This window comes from Scardinius erythrophthalmus (genome assembly GCF_964197995.2).
Source record: "Scardinius erythrophthalmus genome assembly, chromosome: 18".
Taxonomy (NCBI): domain Eukaryota; kingdom Metazoa; phylum Chordata; class Actinopteri; order Cypriniformes; family Leuciscidae; genus Scardinius; species Scardinius erythrophthalmus.
This window is the reverse complement of record NC_138238.1, coordinates 33,272,556-33,289,453: the sequence shown is the minus strand read 5'-3', so window position 1 is coordinate 33,289,453 and position 16,898 is coordinate 33,272,556. Positions and strand designations below refer to the sequence as shown.

Sequence of the window (16,898 nt, the reverse complement as noted above, 5' to 3'; positions counted from 1 at the left end):
GGAGTGGTTTTGATGAACTCTTGTTATTATTGTCTCTTATAACTAAATGTTTTTATTTAAACCTTTTGTAAATAATAGTGAAAAATTAGTTTTTAAAACTATTGTTCCGTTACTAGCAGGTTTTGATTCTTTCTTATGACATTTTTTATTGAAAATTAGGGGGTCAAAAAAGACACATGCTTGGATGAATTGTTCACAATCTATAACATGCATTTAGAAAAAAAAAATTTTAATTGTATGTATATTTTTCAAAACTGCATGTGACATGAATACAAATATTACATTTTGGAACGTGCATTTTAAACTTAAAATTATTATTAAAATTATATATGCCTTGAGCATACAATCTACATTATGTCAACTTTTAAATGGGAGACTCTTAAAGTGAACATGGCCATTGACGGATATTTATCCCAGTAAACAGAGCCAAGAAAGGCAGCTGCCGATAAAGGTTTCTCAATTCGCTGTTGAGTCCAGCTTTTGGCGGATAATGCGTATGTTGCTGGTGTGTACCCTCCATCCACAGATAATCTGGAGAAAGCGTGCATTCTTCTAGACTGACTCACGCTCGGCTGGGACATGTGAAAGATGTCCCACAATCTGCAGACAAACTGCAAGCTTTGTTTATCATTTTTAATGGTTTCCGTTTACTCTCTTCAAGGGTCAGAGACAAAGGATATCCGAGATGATGAAAGGAGATATCCTTTAAAAATCTAGTTTAAAACTTATGTCCCTGCCAAGTTCATGAAAGGGTAATCTTTGTAGTGAACTCATGTTGTTGTTTTTTTCATACATTTTTGGAAATGTTTATTCTATTTTCAGTAATAGGTTTGATTCGATGTGTTTTGCTCATGAGCATGCACGAAATTCTCAATAGCACTCAATAGGTGATTCTCTACAGAATTTTTTTTTTGTTATGCTGGTTGAAAGTCTCCTCATATCCTGATGGCAATCACTATGTTAAGCGGCCTAAATGTATTTTTATAAATATATATCGTCTGTAGGAGGCGTAAGACCATAAAATGTATGTTCAATCATTTAATTCGCTCCGAATGAAATGATAGCATGTGTTTCCTGTCAGTCAACATGTGTTTGCACACCACTGCACAGCCTGTTCACGCAGACATCATACGTCATCAGCGTTCATGTATGCTGTGCAGACAGAGTGAGAATGGCAGGCAAACAGTTGTTTACGTTCGTTATTGTATTACTGTTACTTTTCTCACCGGTGAATAATACATGATGTAATCCAATAACGTTGTCTCTGGTCTTCTCGCTTCTGGTCTGAGTGTGTTCATGTGTTTTGGAGGAGGCGTGGCTTTGGACGGCGATTTGCAGGGAGGGTGGGATCGTATGCTTTCAATGCTACCAGGCTAGTTAGCATTTCCCAGATGACCTATTGCACATTTAAGCGCAATCTGCTGTGACTTCACAATCAAGTTGAATTGTGGGATATAGAGCTGCTTGAAGTGTACATCGGAGTTGATTCGCTCCTTCGGTCAAACTTCCCTCGCCCACTAGACAAGATGGAACTCACTTCAAAATGGTGCCAGGACTTGTTTAGGGATGTTTGTGAGTGTATGTCTAAAAGCAAAGTGGAACTCACCAAGTAGCCTATAAGTGAAATTCATGAATATACAAATTAGCCCCGCCTCCACTCAGTCACACAAACTCGGACTACCTGATCCACTCGATCAGCTGTAGTAAATGCTACACAAAGCAAGTGGAAATATTGGTTTAATTCATCCATATTGGTTTTAACCTGGAACTGATTCAGAAGAAGAAAAGGAAGAGCGAGTTATACAGGGTTGTCTACAAGTCGATGTATCAGAATGGTAATGCGTTTTAATTATGTATCGCTCTCTTACAGTAATTAATATGATCAGCCTTTGGCTTGAATACGTTATCAAACAGCTAAAAAATGTGTTGCTAATGTTACACAAACCACGTTTCCGTTTCTCGTCTCAGAGTCACAGCTGCCTTTTAAAAATCAGCATCCTTAGAAATGCTTTGAACATCATAGAAAGTCAGTGGACAAAGGCATATAGTTCATCATACCATTGTAATTTACATAATTCCCCCACTACATTGCTAAATGTACCTGATTTAAAGGGTTAGTTCACCCCAAAATTAAAAGCCTTCCTAGGTATAGGCTATGGCTTTCTTCTTTAGCCAAACACAATCAGAGTTATTTAAAAAAAATATTCTGGCTCTTCCAAGTTCTATAATGGGAGTGAATGGTACCTTCGATTTTGAAGTCCAAAAAAGTGTGTCCATCCATCATAAAAGTAATCCATTCGGCTCCAGGGGGTTAATAAAGGCCTTCTGAAGCGAAGTGATGCGTTTTTGTAAGAAAAATATCCATAATTATAACTTTATGAACTATAATTACTGGCTTCCAGTAAAGGCCGTATGCAAGTCTAGTATGGATTACTTTTATGATGGATGGATGGATGGATGCACTTTTTTGGGCTTCAAAATCTCAAGCTCTACTCACGCTTATTATAAAGCTTTGAAGAGCCAGGATATTTTTTTATGTAACTCTAAATGTGTGTTTGGCTGAAAGAAGAAAGTCATATGCACCTAGGATGGGTTGAGGGTGAGTAAATTCTGGGATAATGTTCATTTTTGGGTGAACTAACCCTTTAAAGTGGTTCTTGTGCTCACTGTGTTAAAATACCCACAGAGCAAGAAACCATTTGCTGCAGGTAAACACCGCAGGTACAGCATGATAGGAAAAGCTTCGCCCCGTACGTTGACGGGATTGGTTACATGTTTGTGATGGTAGGAAACAGGGGCGGTTTTAACTTTCTTTGGTACACTGCAGAAAATACTCAGCAATGTTGTTGACTGATAAATTTGCTCATGGTTTATCTTAAAACATATTAAAAGCATTGATTTTCACCACAGGGGGTCTTTAAGAAAAACAATAAAATGCTATGTCAACATTTTAAGCTGAACAAACATATTAAAGTGGATTTTGTTCATCATCGAAGAGGTGTATTTAATTATCATTGTTTTTTTAATTCCTTTTTAAAAGCATTTTTGAAAAAACAAATTAATAGATCCAGTGTTGTTTATTTCATTTGATGAAGCAATGATAATTGCTGGATCTGATATTTGCTCCTACATCTGCGGAGAGCAGAATGATTTCATTGTCTAGTCATCTGTGCATTGCTTGATATGAAATGTTATTGAGCAAATTACATCATAGTGTTGTGACTTAAATGTCACAAACGTTGTGCGCTCATGGTCCCTAATGCAATGTAATGTGGTCTCTATAGAGGCTTTAAAATGTTTGTAATCTGTGATGCATTTAATTTGCCACTGTTTATGCATTCAAAAACCACCAAACCATCAATATTCTGCTGTTTGCATTGTGCAACATTTCCATGACATCAGTTTGAAAGTTCATGATATTGTAGCCAACAATTATGAGGTCAGCAAATCCAGTTGGAGCCTTGGACGCGGCAGCATCACACATCTGTGCGATTGTTTGGTGGTTTCCAGGCGACAGCAGGCCATTGTTCCCGCAGAGGTTCATTGAACCAGCATAATGACATTTAATAGATACGTTTTCCATCATAAGCAAGTTAAAGTGCACAAGTAAAAGATACAATCCCTCTGAAGCAACTGAATGAGATCTCATTAATTCTCAGTTCATGGGTTACTCCCATCTGTAATTGAACTTATAACCCTTGTGTTAGCAGGCCAGAGCCTTGACCATTAAGATTCCACTGCATTTAGGTCAGGAGTACTAATAATATGTTATAGTGTTAACAGTTATGACAGAGCGGGATTAAACCACAGTATTTCTCCATTCAAGAATATACTTGAGACAGAACCTTCACACTTAATTATTAAAATACTGCCATAATGATCTAAGCATCTTTGTCATAAAGAAGTCCATTCGTGCATACTTACCTGAGTTGAGCCAGTTGTGTAGAAAAGAATTAGACCATGTTTGTACATATGTTTAAGGTTTCTATCTTCATTTATTCATTTACTTATTTATTGTGATCTGATTTAAAGGGCCCCTATTATGGATTTTTGAAAATGACCTTTCATGTAGTGTGTAACATAGCTATAAGTGAATGAAAACATCCTGCAACGTTTTAAATCTGAAAGTGCACCGTATATAAAGTTATTGTCTTTCAAATGCAAGAGTCGACTCTGAGTCAATGAAATGAATGGTTTTTCAAATGAGTCATAAGCCGTTTCGTTGTGACGTCAAGACGAAACATTAGTATATTGCCCGCCCACTTATTGTACGCGCAGACACCAGGGAAAACTTGAACCTTAAACCAACAGCTGATGCCTGTGGATACTGGATAGCATCATGTCGAGAAGACCCCGTGCTCAATGTGAAGATAAAGCCAGTTTTTTTTTTTCAGTGCCCAAGGACAAGCATGTGAAAAATCAGTGGTTAAAATGAAAAAAAATCATCTTTACCATGATATCACTACAGTATAATCCTAAACTTTTGCTGTGTTCCCTTTATTTCACTGACGACTGCTTCTCAAATCTCAGAGTTCAATGCATGATTCGCAAACCGCTTGCTCTTGAAAGATGGTGTTCAAAATACTTAGTTTTGAATTTTATTTTGTGTAGGTCTCCTGCTAACTGGCTAACTCACGTTATCACTGTCTTACTTAAATACTTCTGCTAATCAGTTTGTGTGCCACTATTACCTATAACTGTGTCTATTAATGCAGATTGTCTGTCATTCTCACTACTTTGAGGAAAGATTAAGTATGGAGCAAGATTTGTTTTACCAACGTTTATGTTAAATCAGTCATTCACGCTAGAGCTCGGCTGCACTGTTATTGATACAGTTTCAACGTGTTCACTGGAATATATTACAAAAATACTCGGTAAATAAATTAGTACTAGTAAAATAATCAGTTTGTTGATGGACATGCACTTGTTAATGCTGATGGTGAGGAATTACAGTTGCAACATCTCATAATGTACCCCAAACTGAGTAGTGTATCACTGAGAAACGTCCTGCTCGAGTCGTCCTTGCGATGGAGGTTCGGGTTGAATGACTAGTTCTTCCAGTGTTTCATCATCGGACTCGCGCTCGCATTGATATGGTAAAATCGACGTCATTGTTCGTTACTGTCTTTACGGTGTAGGAAGCCTCATGACTGCTGATGTTGTTATGGTAATGGGTGTTTTTGTTTGCGATGTGCGCGCTGTATGTGGTAAACCAATCACAACAGACTGAGCTATCTGGCCAATCAGAGCAGAGTAGCTTGAGGAAAGGAGGGATTTAGAGAGATTGATTTATCTGACGATTCGTTTGAGAATCATTGAAAATGTGGTGATGTGCAAATGTATATTATGAGGCAATTAAACTGTTTTTTTTTTTTTACCTTTGATGCATGTAAACCTGTTGTAGGAGACTCCAAAACAACATTAGGAAACTTTAAAATTGCATAATAGGGGCACTTTAAGTATCTATATGTTTTATTTAATTCAATGTATTTTATTAATCCTGTGATTCAGTGTCTTAATGACTCTGAAGTACAATGTTTAAGCTCAGACAACAAAGAGGATCTTGTAAACAACCACTAACTATTGTCTCTCTCTCTCATTTACTGCTAAGTTTTTAAACTGCTTACAGTCCTCCCAACTGCCTGTAACAATAATAATAAAGAAATTATGGTTGCATAATATATGGATTCCATATCAGCTGATATTAGAGATTGTATTTCATTTAGCATATCGCCTGGTATCAGATATTTAGTTGTGCATTTCCTCTATTGTTACATTTAGATGTCATCTATCGCTCACACTTTTGTAAAAAACAATAAATAAAATAAGTAAAAATATAAATCGCTTTTCTGCTTCTTTAGTAATGTAATCTTTAGCAAATCTCAAAGTGAATATACATTTTTCATTGTGTACATTATAATGTTGTGATTCCTAATTTCACTTGTAGTATTTTACATTATTTTAGGGTTTTTTAATTTATGTGGAGAAAATAGTATATAATTGTAGTATTGGCCATTTATTGGGTATCAGCCTTAACATACAAATAATTATTGGCTTTTCGTATTGACCAGAATTATAATGTCAGAGCATATCAAAAAATACACTGAATCAAAATATTGTTGTAGGGTCTCTACGATTTCAGATTCATCCCATGAATACAAAACCAATATGACAATAAGTTAAAGCGCTAAAGTAATTTATATACGTAAAAGTGTTGAAGTCATTTATATACAGTGGTGAAAATGGCCAAGATTTACTGGGGAGACCCTAGTTGGGAACATATTTTATAATTTTAAATTTAAAATGCAGAAAATCCCACCATATTTATGAATTTGCATAGCGTTTGGAGGCTAGTATGTGGAGATGGAAAGATGGAAATCCTCTATATTTTGAACTGGAACTCTGTCCCCCCCAATTTACTTTCTCGACTCTTGAGTCCCCCCATCCCCACACACACACACACAATTCCCAGTCCTTTTCTACAATTTCTCTCTATTAGATGCATTGCCAGGTATCGTAATACACCCTAATATAGGCTGATATAAGTTAAGGAAATCAACCAAGATGAGTGCTATTTAACTTTCCCATGTTGGTGTGAGATATTATGCTGAATATGTTCTCTTTAATGTAGAAACCCATTTATAAAAGCCTCCTCTCATGCCGGTGTAGCCTATCCAGACTCAATAACCTGGTGGCCTTCTTTACTTACAGTGAGGTTAACCACTAACCTTGCATGAGAGGATGTTGGCAGTGCTTTATTCTTTAACTTTGCACTTTGCTCTAAAGGGAAGAAATATAGTCACAAAGAAGACATTTGGGTCACTAATCTGCTTTGGGAATCCATTCCCTGAACACAGCCCATCTTGGAAAAGAGTGAATGTTTTACCTGTGCCAGCAATTCATAGATATGTTTTTATTCACTGTATGGTGTTGACGGACAAAGTCTTGACATTTGTCTGTGGAGCTGAGCATTTTGTTGATTTATTCTTGTGTTCCATAATGCTATGGCTTATGTTGGCACATTGCGCATAGCAATAAGACACTAAGTGCCAAGTAAAAATAATGTCAATTGCAAAAAGATAGGCCTATCTGTCTTTGAAGCTATTATACAGAAGTTGGCATGAAGAACAGCGAAGAGCAGTTGCTTGACCTCCCAAGTGTAGTTATAATGAAAAATAAGTTAAATGTACCTTTCTGTGGGCAAGCTACAATAATCCACAAGAAGTGCCTGAAACCATGTTTTTTTTGTGGTAAAATCACTGTAACGCATTTGCCTTGCGTGGCTTATTGGTTTTATAAAATGGTAATGACAGTAACAGAATAAAAGACACCAGTATTCAGTAAATATTTTTTTGCATAGTAATGTAGAAATTATGTGTTTGGTTATCTGTTGAAAATATGCTAAATCGAATCGGATCGTAATCGTATCACTGAATTTTTTGAGGTATCGGCAAATATCGTATCGTTGGCTATGAGAATCGATATCATATCGTATAATGGTGAACCATCCGATTTACACCCCAAGTTGTCACAGGTGTGCAATTATTGTCTATTTTACAATGGCTTCCAATGATGTTCATCCTATTAGCAATGTTTCAGCAATGTTTATGAATGACTGTTGTAAAGTTGAAATGCTTATATTGATTTCGGTAACCTCAGCATTGCTAAACCTTTGTTGTAGGGATGTCACGGCGAGGACATTTTCACACCGGTATATAAACTTGCGACAACATTTTAAAAGCATGCTCGCTTTTCGCTTATATTGGGTAATTGAACTCTTTACAGAGTGTCATGTTCTCAAGTGATAAATTAAACCAGTCGTATGTCGAGTTCTATGTTTGTACCTCTCGATATTTCAATCAAACAAATTTCACACATTCATTTTTGGTCAAGGTGAAATGCGTCCACATTGCTGACATGTTTATCTGTTGACATATTGTTGTGTGCACGGAATAGAAACGCCTCATTTGAGAGGCACTAATTAAACGTCTCTGCTCTGGTACATTTTTTCTTTGTCTGAAACATAATTTTTTCCTGCCAAAAATGTTGGTGTATCACTGTTTTAAACATGATTTTGTGATAAAAACCAACTAGCAATATAGCAATCTGATTGAACCTTGTGATTTCCACAAGTGTTTTCCAGTGTTGTGTGCAATATGCGTCAAAAGCTGAGAGAACAAACTGTGGGCAGCCAGGAGTGTGAGGCTGAGACCACCCTTGTTATTGGCACATGGTGGCCACACATCAAATGTTTTGAGCAACATGGATAAAAATGGTCAAAGTCTGTTCATAATTTTTGAGAAGGTTATGGTGTTTATGAATAGTTTCCTGAGGCCTTTCCACAGTCCCATAAATCCATTAGATTCTGTTTTGCTTTGTTTCTTGGCCAATCACAGAAAAATTAGTAATTTTGTTTTCTCTCTGAATGTAGTTAACTCTGTAGAGTTCAGTTTGTTCTCAGCTTCCAGAGCTTCCTCCATTGCCTCTGGATATGTCTTAGCGGTAAAGCAGGGCTGATTCAGCCGGTGCCTGTGGTTTGAGCAATTTTCAGTCAATCGGCTCTGAAAAAACTCCCCTGTAATTCATTGGATATAAATAAACACGTCGCATTTGTCTGGATTACAGTAGACGCACATTTTAAAGCTTGGCCCAACAAGACTATGCCTGCATCTCACAATGTAGGTCATGTTCCTGATCCAGAGAAATATGAACTGAAAAGTTCTAGAAGTCTGTCAACTGCTGCATTTTGTGGTTTCAATGTCTTTAAACAACATCCAAATTTGCTGATGAACAAGTCTGTATTTTATTGTTTAATTTAAATCAAATGTTTTTGGCAAACTTCTCAAACTGAACAAGTATGTCAGATTCCGTCTCATGTGGATTACATTTACATTTCTACATTCAGCGGACGCTTTTATACAAAACAACTTACTCGGTGTGTGTGTGTTTGGGCAATCTAATCCGTGACTTTGCCATTGCTATAGCCTACGACTCTACAAGATAAGCAATAGGAAGTCCTAGATGGGGTTTGAACACAGAACCCAAAGCTTTACATCTACGTTTAAAAGATACACTTCATTTAAACCTTCTAAATGTAGTTTTATGCATCACAAAGTTTATTACAATCCTGCAGAAAGTAGTAATGCATTGATTTTTCTACGGAGGTGACTTGCTGCGAATGGACAGGAAAATGACCCCCGCCCTGCCTAAATTGCACAGACATTTTTCCACCCAAGGCCATGTGGAAGAATGTGTTGATATGAATTGCTGATTTTGTTAATACGCCAACATAAGTGATTCCTGATGTTACGCTTTTTCTGAAATGTCCCATTCTTCTCCGCAGCTGCCACGGAGGGGCGAGTCAACGGAGGTGAGGACTTCTTTCAAAAGGTAAAGAAAACCACATTGCTTTGGCAGCCTCATGCAGTGGTAGAAAATAGGTTAGAATCATGTTGCATGTGTAATTATTTCTGCGGAAGGACAAACTGTAATCAGTGCTGCAAGATACTGCAGTGCAACAGTTCTGCGGTACTCAAGCCTCAAAATACTACTACTGCGGTAATAGAATAAATGCGGTACTACATCGTTGTATGTACATTGTGCAGTTGTGTATATCCAGCAACAATAAATAGGCTCACTTGATTTTTTGTGTGTGCCTGTTACAGCTTAGCAAACCAATCTTAAGAGGAGATGACAGCACTTTACAGGTCAAAATAAAGTGAAAATTAGCATATTTAGAAAACACAAGGTCTTAATTTAGTTTTCTATTAAAATGTCTTGTGATTAACAATATTTTTGTTGAAAAGCAGTTAGACACACGAGTTGTATTGTGAATGTAGTCACTCCACTGTAGGTTGTGCCTAACAACAATCTTTACAAGGAAAAGTTTGTCCAAAAATTGTTATATTCTGTCATCATTTACTCAACCTCAGTTCTCTTCTGTTCTGTTCTTCCGAAGACAAAAGGAAAGAATTTAATGAATGTCTAAATTGGGTGATTTCAGGCAATGGCAGTATATGTGACACATTTCTATGCTTAATGAAGCATTAAGTCTCATTTTCCAGATGCTCTGGTCAGTTTTGGTGAGCTACAACTTAATATTTAAGATCCTGAGGAATATATTAAGTAAAACTATTAGAAATTAATAAAATATTAGTAAAATGATTTCTGAAAGATGCTGAAAATTCAGCTTTACCACCATAGGATTAAATTACATTATAAAACATATTAAAATAGAAAAGTTATTTTACATTGTAATAATATTTCACAATATTACTATTTTTGATCAACTACTTTTTTCAAAAACATTAAAAAAAAACATACCTTTTTATATTGTACCTTGATGCTCAATTATCACCATATTGAGTATTAGAATAACTTTTTTTGTAGAAAAAAAAAGTATATATAAAGTATATATAAAAAATATATATTAGAATGATTTCCTGAAGGATCATGTGACCTTGAAGACTAATGATGCTGAAAATTCAGCTTTTCCATCACAGAAATAAATTACATAAAAAAAAATGTTACTTTACATGTAATCATATTTCATAATATTACTGTTTTTACTGTTTTTTTGATCAGTTAAATGCAGCTCTAAGAGACTTCTTTCAAAAACATAAAAAAAAATCTCACTGACCCCAAACTTTTTAACGGTAGTGTACCTTGATGCTTTATAATCACCATATTAAATATTAGAATAATATTATTAATCCAACACAACATAAGTGATATATGTGATACTTTAGCCGGAAATGCTAAACTCTGCTTGTTAAAAAATATGGATCCTAAAATGGCTAAATAAATTATTTCAAATTGACCTCTGCAAAAGTGTATAGGAAGTCCGTGCAAAAGTGTGAAGTGTGTGATAAATCACCTTTACTACCAGAACTTAGTCGGTGACTCGTGACACAACACCTTTCGCTGAAGGATACTCAAAACAGGTCTCCCGTCCATTTATGGCCACGCCAAAACAAGCACACTTTGCGTATTTGGATTCAGTGGGGTAGAATGGCCTTAAGGGCGAACACTTGCCGGTTTAATTGGCAGGCTGTGAATAAATACAGGAGAAACCAGACAGAGGAATGAGACTCAGCACCTGAATCAGAGCATGCTGGCCTTCAAAATAAACACTCTCGCAAGCAAGTCGATATTGGTAAGAAATCTGGCACATGTCAAAGTTTCATTTGTGCTAACCTGAAAGGTGTGTGAAAATAATCAGACCCAGTTAAGAGAGCTTGGAAAGTCTCGGTGAGCCCGTTCTGGAAGATACGGCTGGCTGAACCGTAAGCCTCGGGCTGCCACAAATTTGGGTTGTCACAGCTGATGCAAAGCTTCAGAAAAGCCAATTCCTGCTTTTCAAATAAACACAACCTTCCATATCGCGAACAGTGTTTTAGCAATGGCCATGTCCCAAATGGCAGCCTAAATGGGGATTTGCGGTCTCACGGACTTTTGCTCGCGTGCGTCCGTGAAGTCCGTGGCCGTCATCATGCCAAACAGGAAAACCTATCAACTCGCTAGTCCGTTTTCACAGCCTCAATGCATTTATAATCACGCTTGGGCAAACTATTCCAACTTAAACTTTCAGAGAAAATGTATATTTAAAAGTTGTTTGCAGGCTTAATAGTGGTGACGTTGAATTCATGAGCCTTGGAAGTTGGTGTAGTTTGTTTATAGCCTACGTTTAGCATTTTACTTCTTGCGATTGTATTTGGCTTTAAAGTTGTGTGCAATTGTAAAGATTATTTATCAAGATGAAAATGTAAGAATCATAAACTTTTGTTGGTTATCAGAACTTATTTTCTGCAATAATCCAAAACCAAATGGAAAAATCTCAATGGGTTTTTGTAGAGGGAACCAATTTTTCATTTTAGGTTTCAGACTTTACAATTTTTACTTCTGGTGATTGCATTTGGCTTCAAAGTTGTGTGCATATTTGAAGATCACCATGATGAACATTTAAGAATCATTAACTTATGTTGGTTTCAGAGCTTAGTTTCTGCAATAACCTGAAAGCCAATGGAAAAATCCTATTTTTTTTTTTTTTTTTTTTTGATAGAACCAATTTTTTATTTTAGGTTTCAGACGTCAATTTAATTTCAATTCAATTTAACTTTTTAATTGTGGTGATAGTATTTGGCTTCAAAATTCATAAAAGTTGTGCATATTTGTGAAGTTTATCATAATGAACATGAAAGAATCATAAACTTTTGTTGGTTACAGAGCTTATTTTTTCATCCAATGTAATCCAATGTAATCCAATGTAAAAATCCGATTGGTTTTTTTTTTTTTTTTTTTTTTTTGAGGGAACCAATTTTTTTATTTTAGGTTTCAGATGTTTTACTTTTTACTTCTTGTGATTGTATTTGGTTTCAAAATTCATAAAAGTTGTGCGCATTTGTGAAGATTTTCATGATGAACATGCATCTTTTGCTGGTTATAGAGCTTATTTTCTGCAATAATCCAAAAGTCAATGGTAAAATCCTATTGGGTTTTTGTCAAGGGAACCAGTTTTTTATTTTAGGTTTCATAAGCATGCTCACACTATGCTCCTTTGGCAAACCCTGCATTCTGGACGACTGCTTAACAGTCCATGAGGCAAAGTGTAGACTTTGTGACGGGCCCTATTTGTCATCTGAATTAGTGGATGTTAAAAATGAAGCATATGATATTTCTTCAGAGAAATAACACAGTGTGTCTCCTAAGGAACCTTGTAAAAAAGATAAGAGTGGTATTTTTCTGCTCACGTCAAACTTTCTCTGAAAACAAATACTTTATCTAAACACACTATGTAAGAATGTGAAATTCAGCCTGTACCCAGAGACATAGATGAATTCATGAAAAATTACCTCAGGAATTATCTCACATAGGTTGAAAGCAACAACAAATCCTTTTATAAAGACTGTTTTTTAGAAATGGTATTTAGAAAAAAGAAACATATAATCTGTCTTTTGACTGTGAGAGAAATATTTCTGCCGACTCAGCGCCCCACGCCCCAAGAGCATGTCTTTGGTAGAGTGATACCAGTCTGTTAAAATTACACGTGTTTTCAATAACAACATTGTGTTCCTGTCCATCATGGCGTCTGCGTTTTCTTGTTGGAGCCTTCGGGTGTTCCGTGATTCTGCACAATGATGGGATTCAGCCCTTTTTCCTTAGACATTTCTATCACGCTGAGAGCTCTGATCAGGTAACGGCAAAACCTCAGGAAACCTTGCCTCATCTGTCTGAAAGAATGCAGCAATATATATATATATTATATCTTATAATATTAGAATATTTGCTTAGCTATTCATACTGTTATCAAAATGCCACTTGTTGCCAACAAAATAATTATTTATTGCAGTATGCTTTTTTCTGTACTGAAAGAGAGTTTCTATTATTTAATTTATTAGAGTTGTTTGTCAGTGCAAGCATCACTATTAGGCCTAACTATTTAAAAAAATGATCTAACCGTTAAATTTAGTTTAATAAAAGTTCATACAAATGTACGTAATGTATGTAAGCCTTTGGACTTAAACCTTAATGAAGTTGTTTCTTGCATTCTTGTGATCGCAAATAAATGGAAGCAGGTGCAACCTAATAGGTTCTCTTTTTATGTGAAATGGTAAATACCAGTTTGATTCTGCATGATTGATGTGCACTTCAGACACAAATGAATAAATTACTGTCACTGTAAATTTTTTATTGTAAAACAAATATCGATGCTGGAATCTTAAGTCTCTAAGTAAAAGACCAAACGTTCGCTTCTTTCATGCTCATTTTGCGATCTAGCTAGTTTTCAGTCAGCTGGTGAAATTTGTGTGACGTCGTTCTATGGAGGCGTGTTAAGGGCGGGTTTTAGGGTAGCGCTGCTGGGCTACTGGCCTGATAGTGGAAACGCAACTTGATTTTGGGCTCTGTGTTTGAGTTCCGAGGCCATTGGCCCGTCCGGCACGCAGTGGAAAATGCTAATGACATAGCAATTCACTAACGAACAATCAGAAGACCTTAGCAACCCCATAGCGACGCTCTGACACCATCCAAACACCCTAGCATTGTGGCGACACAGGCGTGCATCACTCAGAAAATTTAAACCTCTATGTTTTAGTGTTGTTAGAATATCTTTACACAAATTTAGACAATGAAATTAATTGAAAATCGTTCGACTGGTCTTGGCATGGTGCATTTTTCTGGTGGGGATCACCATCATAGGTAACTCATTTTATAAATTCCTTGCCCCTTCAAACCCTCCTAGTTGTTTATAGAATGAGGATGAATTGTAAACTGTTGTAAAGTTATTTGTCAACAGGCTGATGTGGAATTCTGGGAGGGAAATGAAAAGCAGGTGCATGCTGGCTGGAGCAACTAGGATAAGCCTCAACAAGTAGGGCGGGCGTAAAAAGTAAACATTGCACTTGTGTCTGTACAAAGACTTGCATTGTACTGTGTGCCACAATTTAATCTTTTTCATATTGGACTTTTAAATAGGCCTGAAATCAGAGCTCCCTTTGAGGTACTTTTTTTGTTTTGTTTATGATTAATAAAGGAAATCATTTTCCCAGTAGTGAAATTTCTGTTATTATTCATTCATTGTGATATTCATATGACTTTCTTTCTTCAGTGGAATACAAAAGAAGTTATTTTTGCAGAATGTCTAAGCTGTTCTTTTCAAAGCATAATTTTCAATGAATTACAACTTAAAGTTCTGTCTATTTTGCAAGTCCTAACGTATTTTTGTAGGCCAACCTAGAAGTTAGCATCGTCCTGGTTTCCTTGACAAAAACCCTATTGGATTTTCAAAAAATCTATTTCAAAATGTATTTAAAATTCATTTATTTCATACTAAGTATACTACAAATCAATTAACTTATTTGCTCACATATTGCTTGAGACCTACTGATATGAATATTATAATTAAACATTTGACAGCACTAATTTTAATACATTTTCTCTGAAAGTTGAATCATAGTAGTTTGCAAGAGCATGCTTATTAACACAATTAGGCTGTAAAAGCAGACTAGTGAGTAGATGAGTTTACCTGTTCGCCACAGTGATGTTTTAACCTCCCTGCCAATCTCTGTAAAACCATTTAGCCACTTGTTAGCAACCGGCTTTTTCAAAACAAAAAAAAACAAAAAAAAAAACCATTGACTTCTCATTAATGGAACCCATTGATAGAACCAGAACATGTTCCTTGGTTTTGGCCTACAAAAATATGTCTTCCCCACGTATGGACTATTTCATAATGATTTTATGGTCTTTATTTGTTTCTTTGCCGCTTGACATCCCCTGGTCACTATTGTGTGAAAAAGAGCAACGTGAACATTCTTCAAAACTTCTCTTTTTGTGTTCCTCAGAAGAAATCAATAAGTCAATAAGGCTGAGTGAACGATATCAGAATTTTTGGTTGACCTATTTTGCTGCTTATTCTGTAAATTTGCATCTGTGATGTTCTCAGCCTTACCTGATCCTTCCTGTTTTTGAATTCTCGCCGCTGAATCGCTTGTTTTTGTCTAAAAAAAACAAAACATTTGGCCCGATTCCTCTTTGAGTCTGAGTTTTCCTACATGTCTTCTTTATTTGACGAGATGTCATGAATTATAGAAAAACAAACACCATTCGTCAGTCGTGCAAGATGCCAATCTCAACGATGCATAGGGTGAACAACAACATCTAGCACAGTACGCTGAAACAGTGTGCTCATGGAAACACTGATTTGGGCCGTTTCCTAGCCCTCCACCCTCAATCCCGTTCGCTGGATGTGACACACAAGCTGTGAGGTAAGCCTCTGTGTGCTGGCGCGAAGGATCAGACTTCTGGACCTCAGCGGGTGTTTGTGCCTCACACAGATACAGGAGAAACTGTTTGCGACAGGGATCATATGGAATTACTCGACGAGTTTGTAATATTGCCAGGCTTTCCCAACGCCTCATGATAGATGACTTGCCTCGCTCTTGCTCACTGTCTGTCTGCCTGATTTCCGCTAAGCGTAATAATGAAGTGCTCTGGTTGGCCAGATTTATTTTTGACCTTTCTACCACACATTTTTTTCCAAAACAAAAGGCGAGGGATTTTCCCAAGCCAGGACCATGGTGTGTGTGTGAGGTCGGAATATTATTTATAAGTTCTCGTTAACTCAAATCGAAAGAGAACTGTTTTGAATGTGATAGTACATTTCCTTTGTTGGACGAAGTTGTATCCCTTCAAAGGAGCAAAAAGCACATCTTTGATGAGTTAATAGTGCTTTGGGCCTCTAGAGACTCCATCCATCTCATGGAAACTGCACTGTAAACATTTCCATTGTGACATGTTCTGCATTATGAAGAATAGCTTTCTTTCTTGCCTTGATCTTAAGCGAGGTCACTTTGAAATGGAGTGTAGATCAACGTGAGCGTATTAAAAGAAGATTTGTTAAAAATGGAACTCTGTGCCACTGAATACTAAATCCTCTGAGCTCATTTTCCTTTGGGATTTGTAGTATTGGTTATAAAAGCATGTTTGAGCGAACAAATCACTCGCTCATGCAGGAACAAGGTGATTACATATTGACTGCATAATATATGTCAGAGGTTCAGTCATTTTGTTCCAAACGGGCTGGTTTCTATTATGCTAATGAATAATGCCTCGCTTAGCCATTCTGACCAAAGTGACAGATGACTGGACATTAAGCCATGTGCTTTTTGATCATGGATACCATCAATGAAAATAACGGCCTCGTCCTGTCCAAGTTTCTAAATGACAAATTTTATTGTTCGCAATTAACAGCGTAGGTTTCCGTTTGATCGTTTTTCTAGATGTCCAAGCGGTTTAGAATCTCAGAGGAGCATCTCTGCAGAAATTTGGCTAATGTGCAAAACAGCATTGGTTCAAGAACCTCTTTTTCAATCTTTTGGCTAAAGCGAAAAACTTTACTC

At 36.5% G+C, this 16,898-nt stretch overlaps 1 protein-coding gene across 1 annotated transcript in view; it reads left to right on the top strand.

Annotated features, from left to right (window-relative positions):
• bicc1 (BicC family RNA binding protein 1) overlaps nt 1-16,898 on the top strand; it is a 92,300-nt gene that overhangs the window by 7,559 nt on the left and 67,843 nt on the right. The window contains exon 2 of the mRNA XM_081392653.1: nt 9,344-9,390. Coding sequence (XP_081248779.1) covers nt 9,344-9,390 — 47 coding nt within the window. The remainder of the gene's footprint in view (nt 1-9,343; nt 9,391-16,898) is intronic.